The 18,233-nt window shown below is 46.9% G+C and overlaps 1 protein-coding gene across 1 annotated transcript in view; it reads right to left on the reverse strand.

Moving 5' to 3' along the window:
• Positions 1-1,184: 1,184 nt before the first annotated feature.
• The window catches only part of LOC144167885 (arylsulfatase B-like), an 89,164-nt gene continuing 72,115 nt past the window's right edge, over positions 1,185-18,233 (reverse strand). Inside the window, exon 4 of the mRNA XM_077697029.1 lies at positions 1,185-1,238. Within this exon, the coding sequence (XP_077553155.1) occupies positions 1,185-1,238 (54 nt within the window). The remainder of the gene's footprint in view (positions 1,239-18,233) is intronic.

Below are 18,233 nucleotides of genomic sequence, written 5' to 3' on the forward strand. Positions count from 1 at the left end.
AAGCAGGTGAGAACTTGTTCATTGAATATTCGATCGAGATTCGCCTCTCCTCCAGCTCCAAAAACTCCAACATTTGCTGGGATTAGTCTGAAGTAGAGCAGGCAGTGTGCAATTAAATAATGTTTTTGCGTTGCTAACAGCGTCGTTAGATTTCTTGTTTATACTACAGTACTCACACCAACGGCTTGGGAGGTTAGAACGTTTAGCGCTTTGAAAGCGACGCTTCTTTTTGTTGCAGAATAGTCGTTAAGTGGAACTAAACAGAGGAGAGAGAGGGTCAGTGCAAATTCTTCTTGCGGGTACATGTTCGTTGAGCAAAGATAATTTGTTTTTGTAAAGCAACCAGTTAACATTGACAGATCGTTCTTCACAGTTAGTTTTGAATTCCTCCGTAAAACGTTCCATTTCTGCTGTAATTACTGCCATGTTGGCACGCGAATAATCCCGAATAATTTTGAAAACCTTAGATCTGGAGGGGCGGCGAGCTTGCGCGGTGAAATATAGCAACATGTGATCACTTAGTCTATCGAGATATGCTATCAAAGAAACGAGATCAGGTGATGTTGTAAGTACGAGATCGAGTGTTAGAACAGGTTGCTGTTGACCGCGTGGGCTCAAGAACAAGCTGGGTGACGTTAAAGTCATTACACAAATTTAAAAATTCTATATTTTCTGGCGAGTTTTGTTTTATGCTAACAGAGTCTACATGCCACACAATACCTGGATTATTGAAATCACCCATTAGCATCAAGGGGGAATTGGGATAGTGTACAATCAGCCGATTCATGTGATCATGAAGCTCAGAACAAAAGGAGGGTGAAAGAGTTGGGGATGGATAACATGCACACAAAATATAGCCACGAGTGGTAAAAATTATTCGTACACAAAACATTTACAGGGATGATCTCATCGGAACGGCAGAGGAATGAAACGATTCATTGACAGCAACGAGCACTCCCCCGCTGGCACGAACGTCATGGTCATAACGATATGTTGTGTACGTCTTATTGCAGTCAAATATTTCACTTTTTTATTTTTGCCGAGAGCCACGTTTCTCTTAAGACGATGACATCGGCTGGGCAAGAATCGATGGCTGAAGAGAGGGTGGCACGCTTATTCATGACACTTCAAATGTTGGTAAAAAGAAACGATAGATTGCTTAAATTGGATCTGGAAAGAGATTGCTAGGATGATTCCGGTGGGGGACTGTACGGGGAAGCGCCGTCACTATCAGGAGCCTGTGCACAACAAGAAACGCGTGTCTGACGGGAGTTATCAAGCGCGTGAACACTATCGGTTGTTGCGCAGTATTCATAGTGCTTCTTATTCATCACAAGTTTGTTGTAGCGCAGTGAAAAAGACTGCCGCTTACTTTTTTGAATTCAATAAGCTTTTTCCTACAATGCCGAGTAGCTGGGCAGAAGTCCTACCTAAAAGAAATATCTATCTTTAAGCTTGCTTGTAAGTGACAGAATGCGCTCCTTCGTTTTCAAAGACCCCAATTTGGTTATTATTGGGCGAATCTTACTCGCCGCAAAAGAGCCTAGCCTATGAGCTCTGGAAATCGCTCCTTTGGGTAGTTCAAATTCAAGAAAACGTGAGAAATACCCCGGATGTGACTGGTGTGGTTTCCCGGCTAAAAGCTGCCTGGGCAGCTTGACAAACCCTGGAAACCACATACAACGCATTAGAAGCAAGCACAGTAAAGTTACATAAAATTCTATTACTTAATAATCTAGACTAACAGAAGAACCATATCATAGAAACTTTAAACATATCATAGAAATCGTACAACATCCATATCACACAAACTCTAGGTGCCAGTGAAAGACCCCATTCCGCTCACCGCGACAGGTAGCGTGAACTACTCCGGGCCGAGCCTGTCCCGTGAACTACTCCCGGACAGAAGGCAAAAAAAACGACCGAGAACAACATCTTGGGAAACTCGTCCGCAAAAGTTTAGGAAGTATCCATTGAGGCTCAGGACATCGCTTCGGCTGAAACCGATGAGGCCAAACCCACAAGCGAGGTAGTGCCAAACGCCTGAACGAAAGACAAAAAGCCTGACGAACACCATTATGTACAGTGATATTTTCGCGACCATTACTGAAACCGACAACAAAAATCTTGAAGGCAAGCTTGTGGAAAAAAGACGGACTTACGCATAAATTAAAACGACAACCAAATCCCCATTAGCGGGAGGAACACTTTGAAACGAACGGACTGCATTGACAGCAGAACGTGGTGCTTAGAAACGCCGCAGTGGATCATTCTGGATTACGCAGGGAAGAATCCGTCGTTATAAAAACAAGCTTAGTTCTGGCACTAGCCGGAACGAAAGAGAAACGAACCGCGAAACATAACCGACGAGAAGAGGCTTGCAACGGACTCTTCAGCCATTCGAGGGCCAACCGACGAGACAGAGCCAGGGGCCGACGCAAACAGCTCAGTGGCTTCTCTTTGCAGTGTGGCTGAGTGTAGAGGCGTGAAACATGAAAGCTCGTTCCGAGAGAGAATAAACATAGCGTGTTGAGAATCGGCATCACTTCGTTACAATATCTATGTATATATATATATATATACTATTGAAAATGTGGAGTTGATGGAGTCCATAAAACATCAACATGGTGGATTATGGTAATGGCATTATTGATGGCATGACGGCAGATGACTGCATGCTGGCAGGGTGATGGATGTCGGCATGCTGGTAGACGCCGGTAGCTGAGGGCATGCTGGTAGCTGACGGTAGCTGACGGCAATGGTAGCGTCGATGCTGGCAGGTTGGGTTACGGTATGACGGCAGATATGCGAAATTGCACAAAAATTGTGACATGAAAAGGAAAGGTGCTATGCAATGGTAATTAAAAAATGGTTTCACTTCTTGCAAATAAATTTATAAAATAAGATTTGCAGCAAATAAGTAAGCTTGCGTGACTTGCGTTTTGCTCTGTCCAGTCATGTCGTGATGATTTTCTGCTATCCTGCTACAATTCTCTGGAAACTTATCAAGCATTTTATGAGAACTTAGTGGTGTGGGCTGGGGTGCTTAAAAATACTACACAAAACGAACTTGGTTTTAATGTTGAATTTATTATCATTAAATACCAAATATGGTAACTATCTTCAAACAGGTGGGCAGCTGAAAAGAAAAAAAACTGAGTTACACACTAAAGCTTATACCATCCAGATCAACTCAAAACAAATGTATACGCACATTTCACATCCCTCCGTAAACATTCTGAGATGGTCACTTCGATGCGGTCTCTTGCTTCTGCCATTCCTCTTCGCCATAAAAATCGAAAATCTGCAGAAAAAGAACATTTTCACAAAATTATGTGGAAACCATCCTGCTAGGACTCCCTTCAGGTCATGGAAGGGTGCTCTTCACCTGCACTGCTCTAAAAGGCATCGCATGGTGGCAATGCCTTTCCCGGGAAAGGATTTTAGTAAGACGCAAGCGCACATGCGTGCAAGCAAGTATTTTAAGAGAAAATGCGTTAGCAGCAGGCAGGGAAAAAAGCAAAACACCCTCATCTAGAAGAATTATACGCTCAAAGCGCAGCCAGTGAATACCAGACGCAAGAAAATGTAGCTTCACGCGAGTGTGTTGAAGGTTAGGAACACAGTAAATTGAAAGGTGAAGAATGCCAGATGACATCTAACCTGGTTGGATGCATTGAAGCGACGAAAAAAAACGCACACCGTCTTTAAGGAAAAGTGCTGACTAAACAAACGCTTGCAAAAACTTCAGCAAACCTGTGATGAATTTAGAGAAAGTTCAACACTATGAGGACAACCGAGCTGTGCAAGCACTAAAGACCCTTTCAGAAGCCGCACAAAAAGGAGACAGGTGTGCCAAACTTGTCATGGAACAGATTATCAATAGTGGTAAGGCGCGCTGACTAGGCAGGAACCCACGTTGCGGAAAAATGCTGTGGAAGGCGACTTCTTGTAAAGGTTACGAGCATGTGAGGGTCAGAAAACTGCGGGAGCTCCAGTTTCAAAGCACACTAAAAATCTCGTCGGACCTTCTGCAGGACACTCGAGTAACAAACCTAATAAAGGAACGGCTTCAAGTGGAGGGGCAAAGCTTGCGGTCACTAAAAGAGCCATACTGCAGCCTGATTACTGACGAAATGTCAATGCAGCAAAAAGTAATTTATGGCTGTCAAGTCGACAAAATTTTATGCCTTGAATCGGCTGTGAACATCGAACCGGCAATGCCACTAAAATAGCCTGCAGGTTCCTTTGGTTTGTCCTGCGGGGTCTTTCCACGGCTGATGTTATCCCCTTAGGGTATTTTTTTACCGGGAACATCAAGCATGACCGGCTCCATAGCCTGCATTTTAGTGTGCTCAACTCTATGGAAGAGGCGGGGTTCCTCATTCTCCGTATTGCCACAGACAGCCACCAGACAAACAACGCCATGTTTCTAAGCATGTGGGTTGAAAACACACTACAGCATGTTGTGCTACATCCAGTGCGGGAAAACGACCCATCGTTCCTGTTATTTCACCAAACCACCTCATTAAGAACGTCACAACAAGAGAGGGATGTTTAATGGAATGCCGAATGTTAGGGAATGTTTTGTTCTCAAGGCCCCCTTTAAGATCCAACAAAAGTTGTGAATTGTGAAACCAGTTTCACTCTTATTCTGATCGCACATTGAGCTGAACGTGGAAGAAATGAAGCTGTCCCGCGCCACCTTGATATTTTCGCCTGTCGTTATCAGCAGCCCGAAGCTCCTTCAGAAAAAGCCCAAAGCTCACGAACAGGCTTCAGATCCAAATTCCAGTAAAATAAGCTGAATAGTGCAATCCCATATTAAGGACCATGCATCTACTCCATGTAAATATGTGACTGCAGCCTGTTCAGCAAGGTGTCTCAAGTGAAGCATGACAAAGCGCAGTAATACTGCCGAACCCAGAACTGCTAGCGCGGATGGCTGATTGTGTGGCCACTTTCCGAATTGACGCCGCCGCATCACTGATAGTGCGCGCCACAGGCGACGCGGCGGATGGAAAGAGAACTATCGTTCTCACAGGTGGAGAGGAGCATTCGGTGGGCTGCACCAAAAGAGGGACATCAAGCGGCCGTGTAACTTCTAAATGTCACATCTTGAGCATACTAGTTCTCTCTTTTTTACTAAGAACTCCGACCTTCGTGATTTTGTTTCAGCAGTCCAATGAACAATGGCAGCAAAGGTTCAGGTTAAACATTACATAAAGACGTTAAATACAATACATCCAAATTCACTGATTCCAATCTCGGGGAGCAACGAATTGCTGAAATGAAGAAGCCGACATGCATATATATACAGTGCTATTGGAAGACCAAAGCACCTCACTCTCGGTCAAATTTGGCAAGTTCTGGTAAAGGCCGATCCACATGGCGGACCACGTCCACGGTCCAATCGGTCACGTGACGCGACGTCAAGGTGCGCTGCGGTCCGACCCAGAGCAAGGCGCATCCACACGGCGGGCCGGCTGAGCGGACCACAAATAGCCGACCGTCTGAACTCGCAAGGCGCCGTTTTGGCCGCGATAACATGTAACGCACAAGCCTGCACTAACCATTTCATCCCCAAAATAACAGCCAGCCACATGCATGCGGGGCGGGCGCGCTCACGCAGCCGCCGGCGTCGTTTGCATGAAGGCGACACGACGAGAGCCGACGGCGGGGCGACCCGGGTTGCTTACGGCTCGTCACCACTCGCTGGAACCAAATTTTTCCCTTATATTGAGGTCCACATTCGTGAAACAATGTTATAATGATGGCTAGCATCGCACTAGTAAGAGACATAGGGGTATCTAGTGAAAGCACGCATTAAGTATGCGCCGCGATTGTCAGCCTAGCCCCCTAGCCCGCTGCCTATCCCACCGGGGGTGATAGACAGGCTCCTTCGAGCGCTTCGAAACAGCCGCGCTCCCGCGAGGTTCTCTATTGCGCAACTGGACCCGGCTCCGCCCAGGCGACGCGGCCGCTGTCAGACCACGCTGATTGATGTCCCGGTCCGTTGTCGAGACTGCGGACCGAAAACCTCGGCGAATATTTGGACCGCGAAGGCAGCGGTCCTGCATGGTCCAACGGCGGTCCGCGCGAGCTGGTGACGCTCCATCACGTGATGCGCGGACCGCGGTCCAAATAATCGTTTTGGCCTGCTGTGCATTGGCCATAACTGAATTTCCCAGTGCACGTCATAGCATTGCACTATAATTGTATATAACTAGGTGCTCACCTGTTATAACCAACCTGAAAAACACCCACTGACATCTGATGAGAGGTCCATCCAGATCATCAAAGTAGGGCATGCCAGCTGATCTGCACAGCAAGGTGTAACAGTCAGCAGCCTGCAAAACGGAAGCGAGTGGCAAACAGCAATCAAGTTGCATTAGCCTTAATCCTTCAACGTTTTAAATGCGATATTAAAGTGTCGAGCAAGGTGTTCTTCACACTCCAAGTGAGAATATGAGAACGTTAAAACACCACTTTACCTGGATGTAAGGATGGCCGAAGTGGCTATCACAGCATAGTGACAATGTCAACGATCAAGTTTCCAACTCAATTCTCTCTTTGCAAGTAGATGCCGTTCATTGTGACTAGTTCATGTATGCGTAAAAAGGTGCCGAGATGAGCTCTCTCATTGCTACAACGGCAAATTGCCTCCACGATTCTGTGACAAAGCGCACACTTAAATGATGATAACGTTGCCTTAACAATTAAGGAGTGTCTAGCGTTCCGTCCAGACGGAACGCTAAAAACTGCTAAAGTTCCGTCCAGACTGAAGGCCAAATCAAAACCAGACGATTAGCCGCCATTTCTATTTCTGGGATTTGGTGTAGTGGTTCCGCGGCTGACTACGGACGTTGTAGTCCCTGGTTCGATTCTTGCACCGTTTTGTTCTGTGTGTGGCCGTGGCTAGCGTTTTGTAATACCAAAACGTCACGCCCGCTTTACAATTCACGCGATGAGAGCAGTCGGTCTTGGGTTTTTTACTCAAGCGGCCGAACCGCTCCCGCTCGCTCGAGCCAAGACCCGACGTAGCCATCGCCAGTTACGCCCGATCTCCTCTAATTATTACCAGTGATTAATAATTAACAGTGACTCTGGCTAGTCAGTAAGCGGAAGCGGTTTGGCTGTTTAGGTAAAATCCAAGACCGACTGCTCTCGCTGAAATATTGTGAATTTGGCGTCGGGTGGCGGCTTGGAGATCCGTCCGGATTGAGCTAGAGTTAGTCCGATCATCTGTAATTATTAATAATAATTAATAATGATCAGTGATTCTGGCTAGTCAGTGAGCAGTAGCGGTTTGGCCGGTTATGTAAAAATCAAGAGATTCTGCTCTCAACGTGAGTTTCGTTTCCTCTGGACTGAACTTTAGTGACAGTTGCCGTTCCATCTGGACGGAACGCTAGACACAGCCTAACAATTATGCTGAAGGAGGCTGGAAAGGCTATGTGATGAACTCCTGAACAAAAATACAAGTGAAGCAATTTTTTTGTTTCTGAAGTCTCTTCTAGGTGATTGCAGCTTAAACCAGGTTCAATTCTTCCAACGCAGTGCTTGAAGCCCATATGATGTGTCGGTGCGTGTTTTCAACTGGTACCGTAAATATCATGGCAACAATTCTTTTCCTTCAAAACATGCGTCTAATTAGGCCTTAATAATGGCCGGGATGTCTTAGGAAGCATAGTGAACCAGATTTAAGGTTGTGCTCCCATCGACATCAAACCCATTCAAACGATTTTCAAAAATTACACACATTGGTACAGGTCGCAAAATTTGAAACATGACAATAATGCATTACTGCCAATAATGACAATAGCCAGTGCTTAAAAATTATTGCGATGAGAAAGAGGTTACCCTCGTCTGAAAAGTGAAAAAAAACTTTCAGTGTGATATAACCAACCAGAAGAGCCTGTTCTCCCATCTATTCTCTAGCGGTATATTTTCTAGAACTATATTTATTTACATCAAGTCATGTGTTTTTACAAAGAGTAATCTTTGGTGTGCAATGATGTACACAAGCTACTAGAAGCTGTCCAATTAAGAAGCTGCCTTAACCAGTCCAGAGGAGACCCACTTTTTTTTTAAGCATTTCCTCTGGTGCGGGGTGCACTCATCCACAGAATGAGAGCCAAATACAAAATTTAACTGAGTAACACGCGTGGCCGCGAATTATTCGGAGACGGTAGTGAATGTTGCAATGCTTAAACGCTCCCCATGCGCGGCCAGCATTGCTTATACCTCTGCACCAGACGCACGATACGCATGTGGTTTCGACGTGGTAGCCAATTCGGGTTGAATGTACGTTTCTGGTGCTACTGATACACATGCACAAAAATATATGCGATTATCGAAAGATTGGAACACTCAAACATTCACTGCACATGCGGGGCTTGCGAGTGTGGCGCCAATTTCAGCCATCGTACCCTCAATCTGAACGCAGAGAGCCTTGTTTGTACAGTGGTGATCTCGCTAAGGGTGAACATGGGAGCGCGTGGCCGCCGGTACTATAAGAGCTGCCTACCGTGCCGAGCGCGAACCATCAAGCATGAGCTCTGCATGCCAAATGAGACTATGCTTTCAGCGCGCGCACAGCGTCACCGGAGCGTCTGCGCGTCGTCTGCTATGTTTATCGCGCGTGTAGCGGTGGAGCTATCAGCCACTGTATGAATGAGTGGAAACTAGAATCCACATGAAAAATGTTTCCGTGTGAGCGGTAATTCGTTCTTTAGCTCCAATACAATGGTTTCGGCACAGGAGCGTAACTCGCCCACATGTTTCAACCAGACTCAATCAAAAGATCATGCAGATTTTACAGCACTTTATTTTTGCAAGTGCGTACAAAAAAATCTTTCAAATGCACATAGAAGCACGCAATTCAAGGCTTCGAAGGTGGTCACTCAAATGTGGCGCAGGCGCTACGACTTTTATTCAATATACGAATAGGTGTGGGAGAAAACTATCATCCTTTACATTTTTATATTTGGGCGTTTTCAAGCAAGGATCTAGGAATCGCGGATCAAAGCGAAGTACCATTAGCAGACGAGACGCAACATAGCAGCTGATGAGCAGACGCTCCGATGACGCGATGCGCGCGCTGAAAGCAAAATATCGCTCGGCACGCACAGCGCATGCGTGATGGTTCGCGCTGGGCACACTAGGCTGCTTGATAGTACCGGCGGCCACGCGCTCCCGTGTTCACCCTTAGCGAGATCACCACTGTACCAGGGCACTTTACTGAGTGACCGCTTTGAAAAATGACAATCCCTGCAGTGTAGTGTAGACTGCTATGTGCTCCGGCTAAAAGTTACCTAAAGCGTACCACTCCAGTCCAGGTACGACAAATGATGCGAAGAAGTACAATATCGCAATTCATAAAAACTACCTACACAAAAAAAACATAACTGTTGCGAACTCAACCTGGAGCGGTCGACCGCGCGTATTGGCGATCGGTTGTTGCGAGCAACAAACCGTTTAGTCAACGTAGCAGTATGATCCTACTTCGCTCAACAAAAAGCCTACAAACGTCCCAAACAATACGGCTCTTCGATTTACAGATTCGAATTCACTCCGGATATTCCACGGGAGTCCCGAGGATTCCCCGAAGCCATAAGGATACACAAGGAAAATCGAAATAAAGTGCGAAAAGTAGACAAGTCACTTACCATAAATCACAGGCGGCATATGTTCGTGGAAACACTAATTCAATGTCCTTAAAACAACCACAACAAAGCACTCGACAAGCGTGTACAACCACAGAACAGGGAGCATTGTACAACTTCACCGACTCGCCGTCCAGGAGGAAGGAAAGACGATTGCGTGATGGCGTGGCGATGTTGCTGGGTGGAGCAGTATACTACTGAGGCCAGGGTTTCGGTTTCGGTTTCGGCCTTTGTTTTTTTTTTTTTGTAACGCAGTTCATACAAGTCGTGAAGTGAACAAAATGCGTCTAAACAAATTCTGGCTTGAACATAGACACATAAAGCAATGTAAATAGAAAGATCAGGGTGCCTCACCCCGCAACAAGTTGAGTTTGTTGGGCTATCCTGTATATCAGCAACTTGTGGAATAAACCACCGACATCACTTGGGGGGAAATCACTTTTGGTTAAAAACTACCAAGAACAGGCACATTTTCGTTTAAAGAAAAATTATATTGTGCTTCCGGCGAAAAAAAACAGACCGACTAAGGATCGAATTACCAATTTTTGCAACAAAAACCGAGCGCGTTACCACTGCACCACTGCCACAAACGGAAAGGGCGCCCGAACAAGCGCCATTTATTTGGTTTCTCAAACAGAATCGCCAATTAATGCACAAATATTGTGAGTTATGTTTACTGCTTCTCGTATATAACCCATTCCGGCAGTCATACCGCTTCTTGGCACGCACCGGTCTCCAACACAAGGCTCACCTTGAGCCGTGTAGCCAGCAATCTCAACCTAAATGAGATATCGTACATCCCCGTTCTCCCCGACGAAAGCCAACGTAGCTATGAGTGAAATGGCATGCGCTCCCGGAAGGAAAATTATGTTGTGTAATAATACCGTGGTTGGATCTGTTTCAAGGCAGCTGATTACAACTAAGGCGGATCGGCGAAGCGCTAGACCGGTAGTATGCCGCGTAGAATTTAAGCCATGCCACGGACGGTTCTGTCCGCGGGCTCAGCACAGCGAAAATGAACACCTACGGTTTGACCCTGTCGCAGCGAAAAAAAACTGCCCATGTTTTCCACGTCGGCAGTGCCCCCCTTACACCAAAAACGGCGAATAAAGGGCATACAGTTTCACACCAGGCCTTCAAGTTCTGGCTTAAAAACAAGAAGAGCTAATCAAAGTAGCTTTTCTCCAATATGCCAAGTTTTCAGCAGCACCTTATCAAAAAGGCAGTTATTGTTTTTTTTTTCTCGAAATTCCCAATGCCACCGCTATGTTTCTGTTATTATATCAGTCCTTCGCTGTCGAATAAATTTTGGTTTACTGCCAGAATTCGTTCGGAAAATGCTTTTCCATCATCAATACAGCAGTCAAGCTGCCGTCACGCCAGCATCTGCCGTCATTGCGCAGAATGCCTATTAAGTTTTCGGCAACACTTTTTCAAAAAGGCAGCTTTTGTAATTTTCTCGCAACGGTCAATGCCACCGCTATGTTTCTGTTATTACAAGCGCTTCGCTCTCGTATAACTTTTGGCTTTCTGCCATCATTAATTCAGAAAATGCATTTCCATCATCAATTCAGCAGTCAAGCTTGCCGTCACGCCACCATCTGGCGCCATTGCGCCACAAGCCTGCCAGCATGGAGGAAGGTGCTGGAAGACTCTGAAAAGTGCTGGCAGGCATGCCAGCATGCCTGCCAGCACCTTCCAGCGTTCGTTTCCCGCAGCTTCCATCACAGTTTCTTACGTACATCAAGCTTTCCGAGGCGACCATCAAACACAATCGACCTTTACAGCAATGAATCTTGATAGTTGGTTGATGGAATTTTTAACAGGGGAGATACGTACACAGCGGAATGGACTCTTAAGAACACGCACGGATTAGACGTGGAAACACACTCAGGGGTGCACGAGAATGGACACAGTTAAAAAGCATGTGTCATACACTTGCGACATTCGTGGAGGCGACACCGTCATGCAGTGATGGATTTGAGAGCTACTTCTCGGTAGTGTACGATGAGTAGAGACGGGCAACGGAGCAGGTTACCGTTGTTACTTGAAGAAGCGTTGCACCACTGGCCGGGAACGTGATGGTGGCCGATGGCTAGCGGCGGGCGTGAAGAGCAGAGGCGTGGTCCGCAGACAGTCCTCGCTGCCCGCGCTCCACGCCACCGGAAGGAACCCCGATCTCTTCAATCGGCGCAACAGCTTCTTGTTGTCTCGTCGGCCGTCGTCTCGTTGACAGCCCGGGCAGTGCCTCGGACGGGAGAGCCGGTGGCGGTCCTCGGGCCTACACCGCGAGGGTGGCCATCTTGCTACGTCCGAAAACGAACAGTTTCTTCCCCTCAACCTCTTCTTCCTCGTGGGTCACACTTATAGTATTCAGTAGATTGGCCGCTGTGGAATCTCTGCAGACAAACCTCACCACATGGGACACGTATGAAGACAGCATACATCAGATGATGACTGGTGGAACTACAGATAATTACCTAATTTCAAACACAGCTCGTTGCCTTAAGGAATCACCGGGTGTGATGCGAAGGTGCTTGAACATCAAGAAGGATGAGGAATACAAGAGATTGCGAGCCATTCGCATGCACGCGGAGCGGAAGGTGCGACGAAGACCTACAAATACCCGCAAGGCACATAGACATTTGGGGCGCGATTTGGAAAAGTTATGCAGGCAGCGATGGCAAGACTTCTCCGCAAATATACATGTTCGCAAACCTTCCACCCACATTTTGCGCTTTTAAAAGGGTAGGCACAACAGCTACACCTATTCATCGCGCTATCGGTGCACGAAAACGTTTCCCAGAGGGAGCCAGCTGAACAGTACTGCAAGCTCCTGTGGGCAACCTCGTCTGCGTAGATTCGCTCACAGTTAAACGATATCGTTCCGTTGCCAGCTTCGGCACTCGCCTTGGACCTCCCATTTCAAATGCAGGGACTCGAAACTGCTAATTCTGACGTCAAGAAACTCGCCTCTTTTCTATATGTCAAAATTACCTACAAGGCTCTTTCCCATCTCGATCAGCACTCCCGTCCATGGCTATTAGAATAATATAATAGAGAGTTGCTACATGGCATCGTCCCCTCTCGTTGGAAACTGGTGAAAATTTGGAAACTTGTGAAACAAAAGAGATCGGCTATTGAAAATATTGTTGCACTTGTATCGTCTGTAGAACTACATTCTGAACATGTACCAACTGCAGTGTTTCTATACGTTAAATCTGCATTCGACTCAGTTTATGGCGATGCAACACCAGCATCCCTTATTGCACTTGGACTCGGAAGAAGGTGGTAGGCATGGATTGCAAACTATGTTGGAGGACAAAAGCTCTTCATGAGCACGGCAGAAGGCCCAACATCATACTAATAAATAAAAAGAGTAGTACTTTGAGGAGCTGCCTTAAGCCCGTTACTGTCGAATCTCACGCTCACTGGCCTGAAGCATGTTCTGCCCCGTGTAGTGAAGATCACTCTCTACGCGGACGTATCTGCATTCTCAGTGCATCAAGATCACGGAGGGTAACGCAACACGAACTTCCCTGGGTGCTTGAAAAAATATTTGCGCACCTAGTGCCTAAAGGACTCCATCTTTCCACACACAAAAGAGCGTAGCCATGCTATTCGCCCGCAAAGGCATGTATTGATGTCCTTTACTGCTCGGTGGCCCGCCTCTGCATTACGGATGGACCCAAAGATATTGTAAATTTCAAGACTTCACTGAATCCAGGAATGCGCCGCACTGTCTCGCGTCGCCGTAAGGGACACGGAAGACACTGATGTCCAACTATGTACAGTTTATGTACAGGAGTATTCGCCCGCAATGGGGCTTAGAAGCTTGCAGCGGTCTAGCCGGCACTGGCGGGACTCTACCCATGACCAGCAGCAAGTTCGAAAGCAAAAAAGACCCGCTTCCTCTTGCCGCGGCTCGACATAAATACCCTCGATGACAGAAGAGGAAAGGTTGAAGAAAACAATAAACCGGAAGACATGCATTGGGCGCTAGCCGAGTTCGGGGACGTATACGCCCGAAGAGTATGTCACCCAAGGCGATGAAAGCACGCCGCGTACTTTTGTCCCTGTGCGGGCGCCGTCTACAGTGCTTCCCCGGCCCCCTGCATCTGGTAGCCAAATCGACAGTGGTCCCTTTTGGAGTGTAACGAGTTCCCCAATTGGCGTCGCGGGTGGTGTTGCACGCCACATCGTCCACACCAAACGGGTTTGTCCGTGCTCCGCTCTGCCTGTTCTCACGCGCACCTTGCGCACAGGTGACTTTTTTGGCGGTGGCCTGTCGCCGGATGTGCGCCGGGGGACGGGGCGGGAAGGCGCTGCGGTACGATGACCTGCGCGCTCAAACCATGCAGATATCTTGGTATATTTATAGACAGAAACCTCTGGTTGGACCCAGGAGTGAAAAGGCTATGGACGCGAATCTCAAAAGCATGGCAAATTATTGTGTGTCTTGCTAGCAGCCACGAAGGCAGCGATTGCCGCTCTATTGCTTTGCTGTTACATGCGTATGTTGATGGCGTGTTATGCTAAAGCCCTCTTGTTCTGCAGAAACTGACACCTACAAGTAAAAGTCAGCTGGAGGCGGTGAGGTATAACCGCACCAGAAAATGCCTCGGACTTCCGAAAGGTTCGTCTTCTTCTGAGACACTTGCTGAATCCGGTTGCCCCCCGCCCCCCCCCCCCCCCCCCTGGACGTGCTGCGGCTTTAAGAAGCGCTCGTGTATTCATTTGAGGAACAGGCTAAATGCAAGAACCCATTCCTTTCCCCGTATTATTGTTAAAACCCGACTTCTAGCTTTGGACCAGCAATAAAAATTATTAATACCTCATTTCCAACTGAAACACCGCCGGCCCTGCCAGGAAACGTTGTGGCCTGGACTCTGGCGCCCCTTCGGATAAAATCATCCATACCGGGAATGGGTTCCAAAAAGCATACACCTCAAATTGGCCTACTGGAGATTATGTTTGCGCACGTTAGCAGATTTTCGTCTGCAACTACTCACATTCATACAGACGGAGCGGCAGCACCTGAGTGCAGCTCCTCAAGGATTTTTATGGCAGCAACTGACAAAGCATTCTCATATCGGCTTCAGCGACTGACTTCGCCTGCGTCGGCGGAGCTATGCGAGATTAGAGAAGCCATTCGTATATTTTACGCCAGCCGGAGACATACTGCACCGTATTCTCTGATTCCGATGTTCTGATGCAGGCTAAAAGCAAAAACGCCCATGTGTACGAGATTTCGGCGCCAGTCAGAGATCCTCAGTTCGTCAAAATTAATCCGGAGCCCTTCACTACGGCGCGCCTCATCGCCTGCGTTGCGTCGCGCCGCGCGTGAAACCCAACAATAAATTAATCAACGTATTCTATGATTCAAGGGCAGCTCTTCAAACCCTTCAACTTTCTGGCTACTTCAGCTTTCACGACAATGTAGAACGCGAAGTGAAGTATTTACACCATCTGGCATAAGCCGCTGGTCATCGCGTAACCATCCAGTGGCTTCCAGGCTACAGTGGCATTATGGGGAATGAGAAAGCGGATGAGGGGGCCCGCAGGTGCCTACAAATCAGAAACGCCAAGAAGTTTTTGTTCACAAAGCTTGATCCAGCAACTGACAAAGGCACCTGCCCTGATGAAAAGGAATCACTTATAGTCCCTGCTAGAGTACCATTACGTTTTTTTGAAATTGCATAGACCCATATATAAACCCTGCCGCCTGTAGACGTTGTTCCAGAGGCTTCGTCTCAACGCAAGCATTAACAAATTCCCATCGGAATCGGATCGGCCAGACATCAAGGCTATAATATGATAATTGTAGCTTACACGAAACTGTGTAACGCAAATCACTGGAGTGCTCTCGTTATGCCGAATCAAGGTGCAGTTTATAGCATAAATGTAATTTTCTGCACGCTGGACCATTCACACTGCGACTGGCATTTGGACCATGACCCTCTCTCTCTGCTCAGCGCAAAGCTCTCTCTGCACTCTTCCAGTTTTTCCACGACATTGCTACGTCTACGATATTTTAGCTTCCCTTCATTTTAAAAAACTTTCCACTCAACGCCCTAAAGAAGGACTGTATTTATTTTTATTTTATTCTTTTTTTTAACTGCTACCCTGCTTAACTGCTCCTACTGCGTTTCCGTCTCCTCTTTTCTCCGCAGAATAGCATGCCAGTGAACTCGTGTCGGCAAACAGTCCTGCCTTTTCCTCTTTAATAAAGAGTCTCTCTCTCTTTCTCTCTACCTCTCATTCAGTCTGGCCGCCTCTTTCCAGGCTTCCACTGAATACCTTCTCGGTGAAGTCCGCCCGGCCATGTTTCACTTGTCTGGCATTCCGTATCTCTAATGTTTGTTCTTAATTTGTGCGGAAAAGTTTCATTCCCGTTATATGTGTCCTTTATTGGTGATGGAATTCTAGGAGCGCCACATGGGCAGTGTATACTCTGCCTTCCTACCTTGAAAGAGGTGTAGACTACGCGGTGTGAGTATTGCACCGGTTTTCGCCTGTCTCAGTGGAGTATTGGTGTGTTTCTAGCTGCGGGTGTGGTTCCGGTAACTGCTATACGGTTTTCGTGTAGTCTTAAGGCGAAGCTCGCTTGGGTTTGATTCGGTTCCACCATACTTTTTTACAACTTTATTGTCCTCCTTATACATCGCCATCATATGGGTACCTATAGTTCTTGTTCGGGTGCTCTGTGAACCCATTCGTGTGGCGGTGGCCGGTGTGGCTCAAATGGAGTATGTCCGGAGTATGTCCTGGATATATGTCCTGCCTGAACCCGAAGATGCGATCTGTCGTGAGCACTTTTGAAGCAATCCCAGTCTAAAATGTCAACAGGAATACGACAGAAACCCAACAAGAATTCCTGTCATACGACACAATTTCTGTAGTTACGACAGAATTCCTGTCGTTACGACAAAGCCCTCTGTTGTTACGACACACATTTCTGTCGTAACGACAGAGTCAATCTTCTCAACGACAAACATTCCTATAGTCACAACAGAACTACCTGTCGTCACGACAGCCATCATGCTGTCGTGACATAGCCAGCTGCCCTGACGTCTGTCGTTAGTACAATACTACGACAAAAATGCTGTAGTAGCAAAGCTGGCTGTCGTGACGAAAGAATCTTGTAGTAACTACAGAGGCATAAATGCTGTCGTGACGACTGTAGTTGCAACAGGACCACGACAAAAATGCTGTAGTAGCAAAGCCGGCTGTCGTGACGACCGATTCTTGTCGTCACTACAGATGCGGCTGCCGTGGCAAAATATGTCGCGATACATGAATCTGTCTACACAACAGCCAACAGTCGAACAAGATAATTCTGTCGTGAGGACAGCTTTGCAACTGCAGTTGCAAAGCTGTCCTCTGTCGTACTGCAGTTGCAAAGCTGTTATGTGTTTATTTCTTGCGATGAAAGAGAATATTTTTACCACTTTCCTGCTCACACAATAAACGACGAAATGAAACTTACAATTTTAACACCGGAGACGCGGGAGCAGAATTTAGTTTACTATTTTGCTCGCTGTAACACGACGACTAACAAAATAAAACACACAATATCGCCCTAAACCCGACACCGCAACTCACAGCTAATAAAAAAAATAAAAAGGTGCGAACGCCCAAGAAGTGTCTTTCCATAAAACCAAATTGTACGTGAGAAAAAAAGCTGAAACCAAACTCCACACCTACCCACATTGTGGCAGCAGGCGAACAAGTGAAGAACCAATGACAAAACTAAAAGAGAATCAACAAAGCAGACACAATAAAGCCCTAACCACATGGACGCGTAATCACGCGTTGCGCGATCGTCGGCGTCGTTCGGTGTCAACGCGCGGGCCCTCAGCAGAGGGCGAGCAACCGCATGAGACCGGCGAAGTCGCGCGCCAGTAGCTGCGTCAGCGGGCGTTGCTGGACGTCAATTGCCACCCTGTTGGAGTCGTTTATGAGCTGTTATTATCGATTATTGAACTGCAATTATCAAGACTTTAGCCTTAGCAAAAAAGAAAATCACTTGGCATATTTATTCATTGCTAAGTATGTTGGCGGGCAAATATTGAGAAGCTGCGAAATGTATCTCGAGTCATCATGGTCAAATCTGAACAAAATAAGATAGGATGATAAACGAAGACGCACCTCGCACAACTGCTTTAGATGCTTCTTGATTTAACTTTCCTGTTATGTACCGACTGCAGGTGCATGAATTCAAAGTGTAACCAAAACAAATTTAAGCGCTGCCTTGATACTGAGGTTATCGTCGAACGTCATTTGTAGGTTAAAAGGCAAGGTACTCTGGCAACCTGACTGTACCCTGTAAAAAAAACTGATCAACACCTCACCGCAAAAAAAGGCCTTTTCAGGATTCGAACCACGGACTTCAAAACAAAAATCTGGCACCCAACCCCTTGACCACACAAGGAGACTGGTAGACACAGAGAATTTTGTGTTCCAAACGAGGCTGCCCACAAATAGTGCCGGGTGTGCTTTGTTTTGGTTGTGTTGAGAGACTTGAGCAGTGGTAACACTTGTTTCTTGCGCACCGATCTTGGA

Source organism: Haemaphysalis longicornis, unplaced genomic scaffold, assembly GCF_048455015.1.
Source record: "Haemaphysalis longicornis isolate Haplotype H1 unplaced genomic scaffold, Haemaphysalis longicornis Haplotype H1 scaffold_2, whole genome shotgun sequence".
Taxonomy (NCBI): domain Eukaryota; kingdom Metazoa; phylum Arthropoda; class Arachnida; order Ixodida; family Ixodidae; genus Haemaphysalis; species Haemaphysalis longicornis.